At 36.1% G+C, this 18546-nt stretch overlaps 1 protein-coding gene across 1 annotated transcript; it reads left to right on the plus strand.

Moving 5' to 3' along the window:
* The first annotated feature begins 9568 nt into the window (after positions 1–9568).
* LOC124078694 (ATM interactor-like) lies at positions 9569–14100 on the plus strand. Its single transcript, XM_046423707.2, has one exon. It carries the CDS (start codon positions 9677–9679, stop codon positions 11837–11839), a length of 2163 nt encoding a protein of 720 aa, XP_046279663.1. The 5' UTR covers positions 9569–9676; the 3' UTR covers positions 11840–14100.
* Positions 14101–18546: the final 4446 nt, after the last annotated feature.

Consider the following 18546-nt stretch of genomic DNA (forward strand, 5'->3'; position numbering starts at 1 on the left):
AAATTGGAAAATAGGGTAGCATTCAGCGAACTGGTGTACATTAGCTAATAAATTCTATCTGAAACGCAGTAGTCATTCCACTCAAACTCATCTCAGATCAGGATCTGTGTTGCAAGTCAAAGTATATTTGCAATCCTGAGTGCTCACAGCCTATACAGAACATTTTAAAAAGGAACCCATGTTAAACTAATGACTGATTCCATTTCTTAGTTTGGTTCTCCAGTCTTTACTGACTATACCCATTTTTTCAAAGGTGTCATTGATAAGAAACTTAGAAGTAAATGGAGATTGGAAAGGCCAAAAATACATTAGAACAAATTCAATATGTTTAAACAGTAAATACAATCATCATGTTTGATTGAAAAGATATATCTAAAAAATCCTTGAAATTCATTCATACCAAAGCTAAGAAATAGATATATATGGTCATAATTTATGTAGGATTTAATATATTCAGTTATCTCTTTGTAAGTCATTCTGTTTTAAAAAGTCTGCCTGGGGAAATATAAACAAATATATGTCTTTGAATCCTTCAAAGAGTAGTGAGCTCAGTGGTCCACTTATATGCTAGCTTCCAGATCCACGGATTAAACCAACCATAAATAAAAATATTTTAAATAATTATATATGTACTGAACATGTAATACATTTTTCCTTCTCACTATTCCTAAAATAATAGAGTAAAAAATTATTTTCAAAGAAGTCACACATATTTTGTTGGGAGCTTCAAATAATTCATTGCTTTTAACTATGTAACCCAGGACAGTAAGCTGTCTCTCCTGCAAATCCTTCAGTGCAAGGGCACCGTTTGCAGATCACTTCTGTAGACAGGGAGAATTCTGTGCTTGTCATGGAATTTATTAATTCAAAAGCCTTTAATTCAAATCCCAGCTACCTGGAAGTAGAAGAAATGGGCATAAACTGATAAGCCCCTAACTAAGGTGTTTTGCTCAACTTCATTCCATTCAACTCAAAAAGCCTTTTCAGAGTGAATACTTTTGATGTTTAAAACCAATAAAATAAACACTCAGAGATAATTTTGTTAGAACCAGACTCCATTAGAGATGGATCATCCATCTAATCCCACTTCCACATATAATTGAGTTTTTGTCTATAATTCTTATAATTTATTTAATATAATTTCTAATTTTCCTAATCTAACCCACTGCTTGTGCTCAGAGAACTGTTTTATGCTGTGTGGGTTGCAGCAACATTTTTTTGTATTATAAGTAATCTAGATAGGATTTAAATTATATAAAAGGATGCGAATAAATTATATTCAACTAATATGCCATTTTATTTAAAATACTGGAGTGTCCACTGACTGTAGTATTTTCAGGAGTTGTGGAACCAATCCCTGCAAATTATGAGAATGGCTACACTTCATTTGTAATTATAGAGATGAATATTTAAGATAACTACAAAGTTGAAAGTATGCAAGTAATAATATTTTGTAAGAATAAATTAATTTCAACACATATTTAGAGTTTCTAGAAGCCAGGGCTTCCTTATTCTGTTTGCAAGACCCTGTTTTTTTTTTTTTCTTTTCCTTGGCATAAGTTCTGTATTCTTTAGAAATGACTGCATCTATAAGTGAATTTTATTCTATAAAAGTAGCATACAAAATGTAGGTCCTGAGATGAATATCAATCTCTATATTTTAGACATAGTTCATCTCAAGGATTCTTTTTGTTATATTCATTTCAATGTATGATTATTGAGATTTACTCAGTACCATTCATTCTGCTATGAAACATTGAGGATGCATTTTAAAAATATAGATTTAGTCCCTGCCCTTCAAAGCACTCCAGCATAAATGGGAAGGGAGATGTTGAATAGTGGATATAAATGTATTAGATATCAAGAAAGAGGTTAACAAATACAGGTTCTTTGGTGCTAAAAGATAGAAGGAAGATGGAGATTTAGACCATGCTAGATTAAAAAATATATTATGTGAGAAAGCTTAGATACAAGAATGAATGTATTTCCATTAAGGAGCTGATATAATTGAGGCATGCCTGAGATAGAAGCATATTGAAGTTATAGTGAGGTAAAAGAAATCAGCAGGTACTGCATGAAGAAAACAGGTTAGTTGAGAACCAGAAACCATGTCAAAGATTGTTAAATTTTATGGCTTTCCAAATATAAGCTGGTCGTTGTGAAATCAGCCTACCTGTTGCCAATTTGCTCATTCAAATATATTTATTGAAATTTAATGTTCCCTATGTACTAAGTTTTAGACTGTAAGTACAAAAGTCTAGCAAGAGACATAGCTTAGACATTGACCTAAGTCCCTGACACAATAGAGCTCACTGTCTAGTGGTAAAAAACATAACCAACTGGTAATTACAATAAAGCATAATGTAAGTTACAACACAAAGGAGGGGAACATACTGTGGTTAGTGAAGTGTTACAGTCTTCTAAAGGACTATGGTATTCTGCCAAAGACCTGCTGGATGTGTATAAGAAGCCCAGGAGTAGAAGGGGTTTGACCAGAGGGAGAATATGACTGATTCAGGGGATGGGATGAACATCATTCAGATGTGAGAAACAGTTAAGTCTCACAAAATAAGAGGGTTGAAGAGAAATGATACTGGGAACGTCATGGAATCTGAAGTATTTACATTTTAGTTTATTTCATTTAAATCTAACAGGAAAGACAATATGAAGACAATTCAGAAGATTGCTAGTACTCTGAAATCATATTTAAGAAAGGATGGTGTAATTGGTGTGTGGAGGATGGGGTATAGAAATATAAGGTCTGAGGCAGGAGATCCAGAAGAGGCTTTTGAAGTGATAAATCCCAAGGATTCTGCTGATCTATTTCATGATCCCCATGGAGAAAAACACAAAAGGTAATATACAGTTCGACCAATTGTAACACTTAAAAATTCATATATGTATTATATGGAGCAGTTTGTTAAAGGACTTAGTATTTACACTAAGGCAGAAAAGCTCTGAATGAATTTTCAATGGAAAGTGTGTTTAGCACAATTCCTTTTTCATGTCTACACACACACACACACAGACACATAAACACACACAGAGACACAAAAATTTCTAGTAAATCCAAATATATATTATATATATATATATATTTAATGTATATATTAAATATTTCAATTTTTTTTTCACTCTTGAATGAATGTGAATTTTATGGTTAAATACTTCCCTTCACAGGAAATTTTACTACTCTGATATTCTGGAGTATGAAAATGCTCTTAAATGTGTATATCTTAACCAAATCAATTTACAGTGAGTAACACAGTAGCTTAAAATACATTGCCCAGAAACTGACTGCTTATGTTCAAACCTCATCTGATTCACTTTGTGCAACTGTGATGTTTAATTTTATGTGCCAACTTGATTGGGCTAATGAGGTTCCCAGATATTTGTCAAAATTAATTCATGAATCTTTGTGAGAGTGTTTTTAGATGTTTAGATTAACATTTAAATTGGTGGAACACGGAAAGTTGATTGCCCTCCCTAATATAGATGGGCCTTATTAAAGGACTTAACAAAGGAGGGAGGTGGGGGGAGAAAGAATTACAATCTTCCTTCCCTCTCCCTCCCAGGAAGAGAGAATTCTTCCTTCCTGCCTGGGAACTGAGATGTAAAGCTTTTATTCTGCTTCTGAACTTGGTTTGATGTTTTGGCTTTCCTGATCTCTCCGGCTTGTAGCTCTATAGATCTTATGCTTTCAGACTCCATAGTTGTATCAGAAAGTTCCTTATGATAAATCTTTATAAACATTCTAATTATCTGGAGTTCTTTGACTAATGTGTAATTTTATTTTTCTGTGCCTTGGAGTTTTTTAATGAAAATAGGCAAAAGCCATAAAATCTACCTGTTTTAGTGTCTGAGAGGATTTAATTAATAAACCAGATGCTTAACAATGTCTTTCTCATTAATTAAGTGATGCTAATTATTATCAACATTGTGTTTAAGAATCTATTAACAAAAAAATTAAAAGAAATGTAGGTAGGTATATAAATTCACACTTTTAAAAAATAAAATTTGATAGAGAACCTGACTGACGTGTGTAAGACCCTGGGTTTTCTTTCAGTGTAGACAGGTGAATAGGTAGAGAGATACAGAGAGCGATAGATAGATAGACAGAATTTGGCAACAACAGTACTCTCAAGTTTTTGCTAAATTCAATGTAATTAATTATGAACTATTTAATTTTGTATTGTTAATAATGTCATCATTATTATTAAAATGTATTTCTTTAAATGTTATTTATCTTACCTTCAGAAAAAAAAGAACTCAGAGTTTCTTTATATCAAAGGGAGTATAAACCACAGAATAATATCACAAACTGAAGATGATTACAACTTAGTTAGCAATTTTATTCTAAGTGTATCATGAGACGGAGAGAAAGAAACATTTGAATAGTGAGTGACCAAATCCTCTACATCATTAAAATTAACTTTATTACTCTCAGTTTATGTTCTTAAGAGGCAGAGTTCTCAATTTGCATTGATTTAAAAAATCTCAAAGTTTAAATTGAAATGATTCTTGTAATGTAAATCAAAAGTGGTCACTAAATAGACACATCCACATCTTAAACCCTGGAATAATGTATTACATAATATGGCAAGAGTGAATTTTACATTATGTGGCAAAATATGGGATTAAGTTAAAGACTTTAAAAGAAGGCAAGCATCCTCAATAATCTAGTTGGATTTAAATATAATCATATTTTTCTGCATAAGGCAGAGTGTAATGGTTAATTTGAATTGGCAACTTTATTGAATTAAAAGAAGCCCATGATTAAGAGACTTACAGGTGTGTCAATGAGGGTGTGACTAGGAATCATTGTCATGGGGGATAGACAACTGAAACAGAGATCCTTCCTAACCATGGGCAACACTGTCCAATAGGATGATGGCTTGGATGAAATAAAAGTTGGAAGAACAAGGAAGGAGCAGCAGATGCAAGGTTATTCTTCTTGATTGCTACTGTGATTGCCTGATTATACTTGGATTCTCGCTTCTTCACTCTTCAAAAGTGGACTCTACCAGTGATTCTCCAGAGGCCTTCACTCTTGGACTAGGGTAGCACCACTGATCCCTCTTGTTCTGAGGCTTTAGCCTCTTGGACTGTGCAGCTACTGGTTTTTCCAGCTCTCCAGCCTGCAGAAGGCCATTGTGGACTTCTGGTCACATAAGCCAACATAATAAACCCCCTTTTAATAATTATACTTCCTGTTCATTCTGTTTCTCTAGAGAACCCTGACTAATACAAAGAGGCAGAGGACATTCCTGAAAGGGAATAAGGGGTCAATGCTACCTTAAAACCAGAGTTTTAGGGAATGTGGCTACAAGATTAGAAACACCTGTAGTAGCAGAAGCAGGAAGCTGAAGGAGGCTGTTTCTGCTGATTCCCCAATTCCAGACTTTTTGCCTCCAGAACTGTGAAAAATGAATTTCTGTTGTTTTAAGGTGCCCATCTTTTCATAATTCATTACATTGCCTTTTATTGATAGCAATTCCTGGTAACTCCATTGATGTTATATTAGTGATTCCAAATTGAATCTATCTTTATATTGCACATAAGCGTATTTCCCTTTGATAGGAAACATACATATAATTATCATCACAGCTTTAAATAATGTAAAATTTACCTTTGTAATAAAATATCATATTTTAATCAGATAAAATTTAAAAATGCATTGACTATGTCATTCTTTCTTCTGTTGGGCCATTTTGATTACAAGAAACATTATCAAATTGTCACATTAAAAGGAGTTATTGGAAAATGTACCTATGCACATATGCAAGGTTTAATATCTGATAAAGGCTGATTATCAAGGGAAAGGTTGAATAATGAGGCTCTTGGGGACATGACAGCATTGCATTGCATGGGGCAAAAGATAGGGAATTCATGATCAAAGCTGGTAACAGTGGTATACTGAGGATCAGTCATGGACTTGAATTTGCTCCTTTTGTCACTTTTTAGTTTTCTACTGTTTCAAAGTCTTTTACCACAGACATGAATTCAAATTCTCCTAAAAGCATATTATTTGTCAATTATGCTTTATAGCTGCATCATAGTTTTTTCCTCTACAAATGAACACACAAAATCAACTTGTCATTACAAATTGTGATAATATGCAATCATCAAGAAAAAAGAATTATTTTTAAAAGCAATTTATACTTGATACACTGTTTGGTTGGACAAATATAGGATTTGGGTCTTTAATGGCCCCCTAAAACTCATGTGTTAGACAATGTAGAGATGTTCAGAGGTGAAACAATTGAATTTTGATAGAGTTAAACACATTAGTGAATGGATCTATTTGCCGCATTAATTTGAATGTATTATTGGATGGTGACAATAGACAGGGGGTGCATGGATGGATAAAGTAGGTTCTTGGGCCTGTGCCCTTAGGGATTACATCTTGCCCCCAGCTCCTCAGTCTGTTTCTCCTCCAGCTGTCATAAGCTTCTTGGCTTTCCTTTGCTACACCATTCCACCATGCTGTTCTGCTGACCATGGACTGAAATCTCTGAAACTGTAAACCCCAAATAAGCCTTTCCTCCTCTAAGGAATTTGGTCACAGGGATGAAAATCTAGCCAACACTATTTTTCTAAAACAAAATATTCCTGAAAAATACTATTGAAAAGGATGGCAATACAATTCTATCTCCAAAATAAAATGTTTTTGTGTGGCAAATCCAAAACTGTACACAGTTTAGCATTTTTAAAGTCTAAAATGATAGTTTACACAAAAATAAATGAATAAGGGAAAGTATAAGAAATATTATAGTATATTATAGTATACTATACTATTTTACATTCTGAATTCCCATTGGTTAAAATAGGACCTGGGTATTTCCAGGAATCTTCCTCCCCCTTCACCGTGGAATCATTTTGCTATATAAATGAGCTGAAAATGTATAAGTCTGAAAAAAATGTCATTATTAAAGTTTATATATTAAAAAAAGGTGTGGATACATATTTTAATAGGGAATTTATTCTAAAGCTAGGGAAGCCAGTTTTTAAGAAAGAGAGAATATTAATTTTAATAAAACTTATCAATACAATAAAACTTATTATACATAAAAATTCTTCAGTAATAAAAAGCACAATTTTATGTGCGGTAACAAAAAGAAAGAATGATTGTTTAATAATTTTCTAAATATTGACTAAATCACATAGTGTTTGTCTTATCCAGATCATGGTCCTGATCCAAGATGGACAAGTCTAAAGGAGCAAACAAATACATTTCTTAATTTATCCAAGGCCACTTACCGTTAAATATCAGGTGCAGTGCTCTTGACTATCCTTGATGGAGTTTATGGTCTAATGTGAGTGATTATCTTGATATATAAAGGTTAGCTATAAATCAAAGTAGGAGGACCAGAAAATTCTCTGGATCATCTTGGAAGACTGTTGTGGTTTGTCTCCAAAGTCTCAAGTATTGAAGGCTTCTTCCCACCGCAGAAATGTTCAGAGGGGAGGCATTTGGGAAGCCAGTAAATCATAAGCCTCTGTCTTATTGAGGAGGTTACTCCACTGAATGTTTCATAACTGAATGGACTAGCAGGAGTCGGTGAAAACCACAGGAGGTGGAACTTAGTTAAAGGGGCAAATTCCTTATGGAGAGCCCTTCTGGACTATATCTTGTTCCTAGACTCTTTCTCTCTGTTAGATATCTGGCTTCTATAAGGAAAGAAATTTTTTCTCACATACCCTGTTTCCCCTGATGTTCTGCCTCATCTCAGCTTAAAGAAATGGAACAGGTAAACATGAATTGAAACTTCCAAAACCATGAGACATTAAACATATTCCCCTCTTTAAGTTGTTTTCTTAGGTGTTTTGTACAGGAACAAAACGTGACTAACATGGTATAATGGATCATGAACATGTTCCTAAAGTACTAAACATTATTGACGCATGTCCTTCAGCCTGAGACTGGAGGAAGAAATCACAAAGTGTGCTATATAGCACAGAACATGAACTTCAGGGTCAAATTTCTAGTTAGTTGTAAATAATCCTGTCTCCCTAGAGATATTACTTTTCTGAGGACAAGTATGTTAAAAACTATCATTTTATCTGTAAAGTAAAAATAACAAAAGCACCTATCTCATAAAGTTACTTAAAAAATTCAACATTATAATGAATCTTAAAACACAACAGTGTACCTGGCCCCTGATGGATTCTTGTTGAAAGTTGTGCTCACAAGAAATCTATCTGTGAGATAGGGATTAGCATGTAGGATGTGCTTTTAGGATGAATACCTATGGAGAAATAAAGGAAAGGTACTAGTTTGAAAGGGCTTCAGCCTACCATACTGCTAGGGACTGGTATTTTATCCAGTATTAACTAGTTACTGAGGGCTAGCTCTTCCTAAGACATGTATACAACATTGGTTAGATGGGTCCCCAGGTAACCGGCAATTTTCAGAATGGATTTACAGCTAAGAGATGTTACTGGCAGCAGTCCCATCAGTGTGGAATCCCTGAAGTCCTATAGGCATGTTCTTTGAAGTATTCAAATTACAACAGAATTTAATTCAGTTAATTGCTTAGTATTAGATATTGCGACTTTTTTCTCAATGTAAGTGAACTTCAATTAGGTAAGAGCTAAAGTACTCATAGAGATCAAGGGATGATCAAACTTTAGCAACAACAGCAGCAACTAGTGATGTTCAAAACAAGCCCTGGAAATATTGATCCACTTTGACTCACCAATTACATACCTAAGAATGTATCCTAAGGAAGTAATACAAGTGCACAGAAATCTTTAATTTTAATGTTGTTTATTAAAGCATTATAGTTGTAATAGGAAAATTTAAATGTCTAGAAATATAAAATAAATAAATAGTATGGCCATTATTGAATATATTATGGTAAATTCATAGACTAGAATACTCTTTAGTCATTAAGATGATGCAGTTGGAAAAAATGATACAGGCAAATGTTTATTGACATAAGAAAACATTCATGGCATAAAAAGTGGTGGTGTGGGCAGCAGGTTACTGAGATTATAAGATGCACAGTATATTTTGGTAGAGGTTCACAAAAATTTATTCTCATGCCTCATTGATAGTTATCCCTGAATTCTGAGGTCATGGGAAATTATATTTTGTTTTGTTTTGTTTTTCATTTATCTGCATTTTATTATTTTTTCCATCCTTATTTCATGAAGTATTAATGTAAAGAGTTGTTTTTATGTGTATATATTTACAGAACAATGATAAGAGAAAATATATTTACTCACCTTCAAACTAATAAAATAAAAGTTATATAACGTCATATATAATACTGTATTATATACCACAAGGACCATAATATAAGCTAAAATTAATAAAACTCCAACACCCTTTAACTGACTATCTCATCTCATTAAGATTAGAAATGTGAATGGGGGGGGCCGTGCGGGAGCCATGGCGGCCTCGGAGGCGGCGGCGGGCGCTCCTCCCGTCCCGGAGGCCGCGCGGGGAGCCGCCGCCGCCGCCTCGGGCCCGTGGGGGCCCCTGGGGTCCCGGCTGAGGGGCAGCCGGCCGCGACCCGCAGCGGCGCCGCAGCAGCCCGCGGCCCCGGCGCCGCCCGCGCGCGAGCTGATCCAGCCGTCGGTGAGCGGGCTGTCGCGGGAGGTGCGGACCAACATCCTGTGCACCGTGCGCGGCTGCGGCAAGATCCTGCCCAACAGCCCGGCGCTCAACATGCACCTGGTCAAGAGCCACCGCCTCCAGGATGGCATAGTAAATCCAACAATAAGAAAAGATTTGAAAACCATACCAAAATTCTACTGTTGTCCAATTGAAGGATGCCCTAGAGGTCCTGACAGACCATTTTCTCAGTTTTCTCTCGTAAAACAGCACTTTATGAAAATGCATGCCGAGAAGAAGCATAAATGCAGCAAGTGCAGCAATTCCTATGGTACCGAGTGGGACTTGAAAAGGCACGCGGAGGACTGTGGCAAGACCTTCCAGTGCACATGCGGCTGTCCCTATGCCAGCAGAACGGCATTACAGTCTCACATCTACGGAACTGGTCACGAGATCCCTGCAGAACACAGGGATCCACCTAGTAAAAAAAGGAAAATGGAAAACTATCTACAAAACCAGAAGTTATCTAATAAGACCATGGAACCATTGAGCACTCAACCCCCTCCTCGACCAGATCCTCAAGAACTAGAAACTTCAGAAATAAAATTAGTAAATTCTTTTGAAGATTCTTGCAGCTCTAATGCCAGAAAACAGAGTGTCACAACACCTCCGAGATATCCTCAGAAGTTGCTTCTACCAAAGCCCAAAGTGGCTTTGGTTAAACTTCCGGTCATGCAGTTCTCTCCTGTGCCTGTCTTCCTGCCTACGGCCGACTCTTCCGCCCAGCCTGTGGTGTTAGGTATGGATCAGGGCTCCACTGCAGGTGCTGTGCACTTAGTGCCCTTGTCAGTAGGAACCCTGATCCTTGGCCTAGAGTCAGAGGCTTGTTCTCTTAAGGAGAGCCTACCTCTTTCAAAAATTATAAATCCTGTTGTTGAGCCAGTTAGTACCGGTGTTCAAGTGAACTTGGGTAAAAATCTGTCTAATCCTTTACAAGAACTAGGGAACACGTGTCAGAAGAACAGCATTTCTTCAATCAATGTACAGACGGATCTGTCCTATGCCTCACAAAACTTCCTACCTTCTGCACCTTGGGTTGGCCCCGATTCCTCTGTATCGTCTTGTTCTCAGACTGATCTGTCATTTGATTCTCAAGTGTCCCTTCCCATTAGTGTTCACACCCAGACGCTTCTGCCCAGCTCTAAGGTAACTTCATCTATTGCCGCTCAGACTGATGCATTTACGGACACTTGTTATCAGCCAGGTGGGATCTCCAGAGAAACCCAAACCAGTGGGATGCAAAGTCCCACACGTGGCCAGGTACAGATGGACCAAGCTGGAATGTGCAGAGACATTTTTGAGAGTGTCCATTCATCATACAGTGTCCCTGCAGCCACTATTATAAGCAGCAGCTTAGTAGCAGAGACAGTAACTCGTGGTTTGTTACCTCAGAATGACCCTAAGACTTTAAATCAAGATATTGAGAAATCTGCACCCATTTTGAGCTTCAGTGCACAGAATAGTATGCTTCCTTCACAGAACATGACAGATAATCAGACCCAAACCATAGACTTATTAAGTGATTTAGAAAACATCTTGTCAAGTAATCTGCCCGATCAGACATTGGATAACCGTAGTCTTTTGTCTGACACAAACCCTGGGCCTGACACTCAGCTGCCATCTGGCTCAACCCAGAATCCTGGAATAGATTTTGATATTGAAGAGTTCTTCTCAGCTTCAAATATCCAGACTCAAACTGAAGAGAGTGAACTTAGCACCATGAACACTGAGCCAGTCTTGGAATCACTGGACATAGAGACCCAAACTGACTTCTTACTTGCAGACACATCTGTCCAGCCCTACGGGTATAGAGGAAGTTCTCACTTCCTAGGCCTTGAGATGTTTGACACGCAAACGCAGACAGACTTAAACTTCTTTTTGGATAGTAGCCCTCATCTGCCCCTTGGCAGCATCCTGAAACACTCCAGCTTTTCCATGAGCACTGATTCATCAGACACAGAGACCCAAACTGAAGGAATCTCCGCTGCTAAAAACCTATCTGCCCTAGAGAGCAAAGTTCAGTTGAACAGTACAGAAACACAAACCATGAGTTCAGGTTTTGAAACCTTGGGGAGCTTGTTCTTTACCAGCTATGAAACTCAGACAGCAATGGATGACTTTCTTCTAGCTGATTTGGCCTGGAACACGATGGAATCTCAGTTCAGCTCTGTGGAAACTCAGACATGCGCCGAGCTGCACGCAGTCTCCAACTTCTAAAGAAAATGCTTCTGTGGTTGGAGACTCCCGTTGCTGCAGCTTCATCTGCTTTGCCATCTCTCTTCTGATTTGAAGACACCAAGGGAATTTACAGCTGTCTTCAGCTTTTGCAAGTTTCCGTGTAGTCACTGCCATCCCTCCACTCATGAGCTATTACTGATGCTAACATGCGCGAACAGTCCTTTCCTCACAAGAGGTTTGTTGCTGTGAAATGATTACTGCCTAGAGAAAGGGCAGCAAGCACTTAGTGTAAATAGTGATTCTTCCAAGTACTACATCCAGACTATGGAGACACGGTTGTTAAATCATGCCTGTTAGTTCATCCTGGGGTGTGTGGTCCTGTGCTTTCATACCACCATCAATCCAGAAGCCTTCTGTGCCCAGATGTGTGGGAGTTTTCCCCATGTACCAGCAAGCAGCTCTGCAGCAGATGCCACTTGGGTGTCCTCTAATGCTCTTCAGTTCTGACACTATCTGGAGTCCAGGCCTCCAGAGTGTCTAACCCAGCACTTAAATTTTAGGGTTGCCACATTCTCCTCCCTGGGTTCAATTTATTCATGAGTGGCTGGCAGAACTCAGGGGAACATTATGTTTACTGGTTATTGCAAAGAATACAAATGAAGAAATGCTCAGGGTGAGGTATGTGGGAAGGAACTGGCTTCCATACCCTCACTAGGAGAGCCGACTTCCAGGAATCCAAGTTTGACTATCTGGAAGCTCACTGAACCCAGTCCTTTTGGGCCTTTATTGAAACTTCAAGGGTATGATTGATGACATCACTGGCCATGATCAACTTAACTTTCAGCCTCTCTCCCCTCCCAGAAGGTAGAGGGTTAAGGCAGGGTAAGGCTGAAGATAATCCCACCCCTCTAATCATGTCTTTGCTGTGATGAGTCCTCATTGTAAAGCTACCTAGGGGCTGCTCATTAGTACACACAAAAAAATTGCTGGAAATAACAAGGATTTTAGGAGTTGTCTACTACCAGGGAGGAAGACCAAATATGAATATTACCACATCTATAAACACCCTTCCTGCACTCCACAGCAGACCAAAGTGGGGCACCAGAACTGCTTCCCACCGTGCACCTACAGGCTGCATCTGACTTGTCCTCAATGTTAAAGTAGGGAAAGAGGACACTACCCCTCAAACCCAGATTTCAAAACTTTATACTTCTGAGCTTGATAGGGCGAGAGTGCAATCTGCAATTATTTTAAAGTTACTTTTCCTTCCATCCACCACCCATCTTTTCCTTGAATAAAGAAACACAGGTCTAATAAATATATCATTTGTGTCTTGAGGCTAGCAATTACAGAATAAACTATCAAACTTGCTTCAGTAATCAAGAATATTTTCTACTTTGAGACAAGGACAGCATCAAGTATGCTTTGGGGGTTCTCTAGTTAGTAGATCCTGTTTTGTTTTGTTTGTTTGTTGATTTTTTTCTTGGAATTGGGGATTAAACCCAGGGGCATTTAACCACTGAGTGACATCCCCGGTCCTTTTTAGTTTTGCTTAGAGCCTCACTATGTTGCTGAGGTTGGCTTTTTTTTTTTTTTTTTTGAACTTGAGATTTTCCTGCCTTAGCCTCCCAAGCTGCTGGGATTGCAGGTGTGTGCCACTGTGCCCAGCCTGAATTCTTAATGGTTGCCCAACTCTCAGGCAAGTGCAGCCTGTGTGTTTTCAAACTTTACCCAAAAATGCTCTGTTTTTTTTCTGTGGCACATGCTTGTGATGCTGAAACCTAACTCCTCAAAATAGAACTTAAGAAGGAAACTAATGATTCATTAAAGTAAATTGATGGTGTTGGTAATAATGCTTATCCCATCTGTCTGAAAGAGAATTGGTAATGGATTAATAACATATCCAAGCAGATGAACTAATACCTAGTAGATAACTTTGCTTTGGTCACAGTTGCCTATGAATATGAGTTTCAAAATGAACATAAAGCCTTAACTTAGATTTTCATTGTTTTAGAATCATCATGCCTTAATGTTCAAACATCTATTTAAGTCGTCCTGATAAAGAAGAAATGCATGTTTGTTTATGGCTTTTTGTAAATACATATGCAGTGATCTATGGCTTTACTTCTGTTTGAGACGATGTTTGTTAATCTAGCCAATAGTTATTTACAAAAAGTGGAGCATGTGGTTGTTCTTCATGTACAAGAACTGTTCCCCCGCAAAACCTCAGTTACCTGGATTGTCCTAAGATCATCTGTAAAAACTGAAATTCAATGATTAAAAGGAAGCTAGAATTAAAAAAAAAATAAATAAAATTAAAAAAAAGAAATGTGAATGGGTTAGAAAACAAATAAAAAATTAGGAAAAGCTCCCACATTGTACAGGGGTAATTTGAGCTTGGAATACAGTGCTGCCTTTTTTAAACCAGAAAGAGTTTGGCCTGAAAGTTATGGGTGCACTCTCTGGAGTGATTTTTTTTTTCTCTGAAACTGAAGAAGATATCCATATATGCCCTGAACTATTTTGCTACTAATGCAACGTAAGCTTGAACTCTATAGATTTTAGCACCCTTGTAGAGGGTATTGCATTATTTTATGTTTTTTTTTTTTTTTATTAAGCTATCTTATTTTTGCAATTGAATTTTTCAGTCTAGGTATTAGACTTTGCATTCAAATGTATTAATTATCATTTTACTAGTTTCAGCAGGTAGCTATTAAGATAATGGATTTTTATAATACTGTCCAGCGTGTTAGCTAATTCTTTGAGTTTTATGCTGTCTGAATACTTTATAAATGACATCCAGGGAAATGGCAAGGGCAGAACCTTGGGGACCAAGAGGAAGCTGTGACCATGTTTTTATTTCAGGAGGTAGGCGTTCATTAACACCCCCTCTCAGTTTTCAGCAGTTTCTGTGGCACACATACCCTACTTTATCCAAGTATTTACTCAACGCTCTCCTTCTTAGGAAAACTTTCTTTAGCCTTCCAACTTGAAATTGAAATCTCTTCTTTCTAGTACTCCCGTTCTGCTTTATTTTTTTTTCTTAGAAATATCATTTGTCATCACCTTTTTACTTTTATTTCTTTCATTTAAAAAAAAATTGTTAAGGGATCTGTATCCCTGCAGTGGATTGTGAACTATAATGCCAAGATCACTTGCTAATTTAGCTCAGTGCTACAGGATTATGTATCATTGCAATAGTTTGTGAACTTTATTATCTGAGAATGCTATTAATTTCACTCAGTAGTGTATCTCCGGGACATATAATAGTACATCACATGAAGTAAATATTCAATAAACATTTGTTGAAAAGGTATGAATGGAGAGAGCAAAAATTAATTGTTCTAACGTGCATTAGTGACAGAACCATTTTTTGAATGTGTGTATGTGGTGCTGGGGGTTGAACCCAGGGCCTTGAGGTAAGCTCTCTACCAAATGAGTTACATCCCCAGCCCCGTAGGACCTCTTTTAAAAGATGTATCCAGTGGTAATAATCAATCATATGTTAAGCACAGATTTCTAAGAAGTAATCACTAAAATGATATCTATTAGACACTTATTTTAATTTGCACAATATTTTAGGTATTAGGGAATGCAACAAAGGATAGATAGGTAAATTTTCTTCTCTCATAGCGATAGCATTTTAGCTCACTTTCCAGCCAATGATTACAGCATTATGTCATCTGAACAGACATCAAAAGCAGGAATGATATAGGCATTATACAAATGTCACTGCAAAAGAAATTTTGTCCTGTCACTAATTTTTCTTTGGAACATATTTCTTCTTGGAAATAGATTTGGTCCAGAGAACCTATACTATCATTCATTTTCAGGATTTAAACTGTAATATTAACTGACCATCCAAATGGCACAAATGCAAAAAAAAAAAAAAAAAAAAAGCAACAACAATTACAACTTTCTTACTTTATTACTTTTGAAAATGGCTTCAAATGTAAGAAATTTCCCCTATGTCTCATGCTGGAAAGCCACATTAAACTAATTGTTAATATATATATACTATATTACCTTCAAAATAACTATTAAATGCAGGATATTCATAGAAATATTCATGTAAACGAAATGAGCATTCAAATGCAACATTTAAAAATTATTATTTTAGCTAGCAATATTCATATTTGCGTATAGTTAGCATAATAGCTTAATTTTAAAATGCCTTGCATTTTTCACCCCATTTAACAATTTTTCATATTTTTAAAGGGTGGTGTGGTGAATTAATGTGGGAATATTTGCATTATCTTATAAATAACTTATGCATTGTTAAACAGAGGATGAGAGCCAAGTCCTTTAAAAATTTTGCACACATCTATTAATCATTTGATTATGTGCCTTTTCACGGACTGGCTGCATTGCTTCTTTATACTTGTAAAATATGACTACTACCAAGATACATAGCAAATTCTTGCTGCCAAAAATAAAATATATGAAATTCCTTAACTTAAGATGTTTTTATCAGTATATGTTGATAACACTGCCAAAAAATTCAAGAAAACTGCATTCTAGTGATTACCCTGTAGTTAAATTTTAATGCATTTAATAAAATATATGTATAACCTTAAGAATACATATATATATATATATATATATATATATATATATATATATATTAACATGCATACATGCTATAGCCACTGAGTTTTAAATTGCTTTAGAAAATATGTAATTGATATGATTGAATGTATATCTTCCTCTGAGAAGTGTCTGTTCAGCTCTTTGGTCCATTTATCGGTTGGGTTGTTTGTTTGTTTTTTGTTTGTTTGTTTTTTTGGTGTTAAGTTTTTTTGTTTGTTTGTTTGTTTATTTGTTTATTTTTTTTAGTTCTTTATATATCCTGGAGATTAGTGCTCTGACATATGTGTGGCAAAAATTTGCTCCCAAAACATAGTGTTTCTCTTCAACCTCATTCATTGTTTCTTTTTTTGAGAAGAAGCTTTCTAGTTTGTTTCTATCCCGTATATTAATTCTTGATTTTATTTCTTGCACTTTAGGAGTCTTGTTAAGAAAGTTGGGACATAATTTAACATGATGAAGATTTGGGCCTATGTTTTCCTCTATTAGGTGCAGAGTCTCTGGTCTAATCGCTAGTTCCTTGATCCACTTTGAGTTGAAGTTTGAGCATGGTGAGAGACAGAAGTTTAATTTCATTTTGTTGCACATGTATTTCCAGTTCTCCCAGCATCATTTGTTGAAGATGCTATCTTTCCTTCAATGTATGTTTTTGGTGCCTTTCTCTAGTATGAGATAACTGTATTTATGTGTATTTGTCTATGTGTCTTCTATTCTGTACCATTGGTCTACATGTCTATTTTGGTGCCAATATCATGACATTTTTGTTACTGTAGCTTTGTGATATAGCTTAAGGTCTGGTATTTTGATGTCTCCTGCTTCGCTATTATTTCTAAGGATTTCTTTGGGTATTCTGAGTCTCTTATTTTTCAAAATAAATTTCATGATTGCTTTTTATATTTCTATAATAAACGACAATGTGATTTTAATTAGAATTGCATTGAATCTGTATAGTGCTTCTGGTAGTATGGCCATTTTGATAATACTAATTTTGTTTATCCAAGAGCATTGGAGAGCTTTCCATTTTCTATGGTCTTCTTCAATTTATTTCTTTAGTGTTCTGTAGTTTTCATTGTAGAGGTCTTCCACATCTTAAGTTGATTCCCAAGTAGTTTATTTATTTATTTATTTTTGAGGCTATTGTGAATGGAGTAGTTTTCCTAATTTGTCTTTCAGAGGGTTCATTACTGATATATAGAAATGCATTTGACTTATGGATATTAATTTTTATATCCTGCTACTTTGCTGAATTTGTTAATTAATTCTAGAAGTTTTCTGGTGGAGTTTTTTGGATCCTCTAATATAGAGTTATATTGTCATCAAATAATGATTTTGATAAAGAAATATATGAAAAAAATGTTCAATATCTCTAGTAATTAGAGAAATGCAAATCAAAACTACTCTAAGAGCTCATCTCATGCCAGTTAGAATGGCATTTATCAAGAATACACATAACAGTAAATGTTGGAGAGGATGTGGGGGAAAAGCCACACTCATTCATTGCCAGAAGGACTGCAAATCTGGAAAGCAGTATGGAGATTCCTTAGAAAAATTGTAATGAAACCACCAGTTGACCCAGCTATCCCACTCCTTGGTCTTTACCTAAAGGACTTAAAATAGCATACTACAGTAATGCAGCCATATCAATGTTCATAGCAGCTCAATTTATATTAGTCAAACTGTGGAAGCAACTTATATGTCCTTCAATAGATGAATGGATTAAGAAACTGTGGTATATATACACAATGGAATATTAATCAGTACTAAAATAGAATAAAATTATGGCATTTTCAGGTAAATGGATGTAGTTGAAGAATATAATACTAAGTGAAATAAGCCAATCCCCCCAAACCAAAGGCCAAATGTTCTCTCCAAAAGTGGATGCTGATCCATAATGGGGAGGGCATGGGAAAAATGGAGGAACTCTGATGGGCAAAGGCAAGGGAGGAGTGGAGAGGGGGCATAGGGGTAGGAAAGATGGTGGTATAAGATGGACATCATTACTCTAGGTACATATATGACTGCACATATGGTGTGACTGACATCATGTACAATCATAGAAATGTAAAGTGCTGCAATTGTGTATAATGAATCAAAATGCATTCTGCTGTCATATATACTTAAAATAAATAAGAAAAATATATAATTTATATGAAATTGAA

This window comes from Marmota monax, unplaced genomic scaffold, assembly GCF_021218885.2.
Source record: "Marmota monax isolate L192 unplaced genomic scaffold, Marmota_monax_Labrador192_F-V1.1 WCK01_AAM20220418_F8-fsc00009, whole genome shotgun sequence".
NCBI classification, from domain to species: domain Eukaryota; kingdom Metazoa; phylum Chordata; class Mammalia; order Rodentia; family Sciuridae; genus Marmota; species Marmota monax.

Coding starts and splice junctions, on each gene's coding strand:
- LOC124078694 (XM_046423707.2), top strand. CDS start 9,677: ATGCACCTGGTCAAGAGCCACCGCCTCCAGGATGGCATAGTAAATCCA.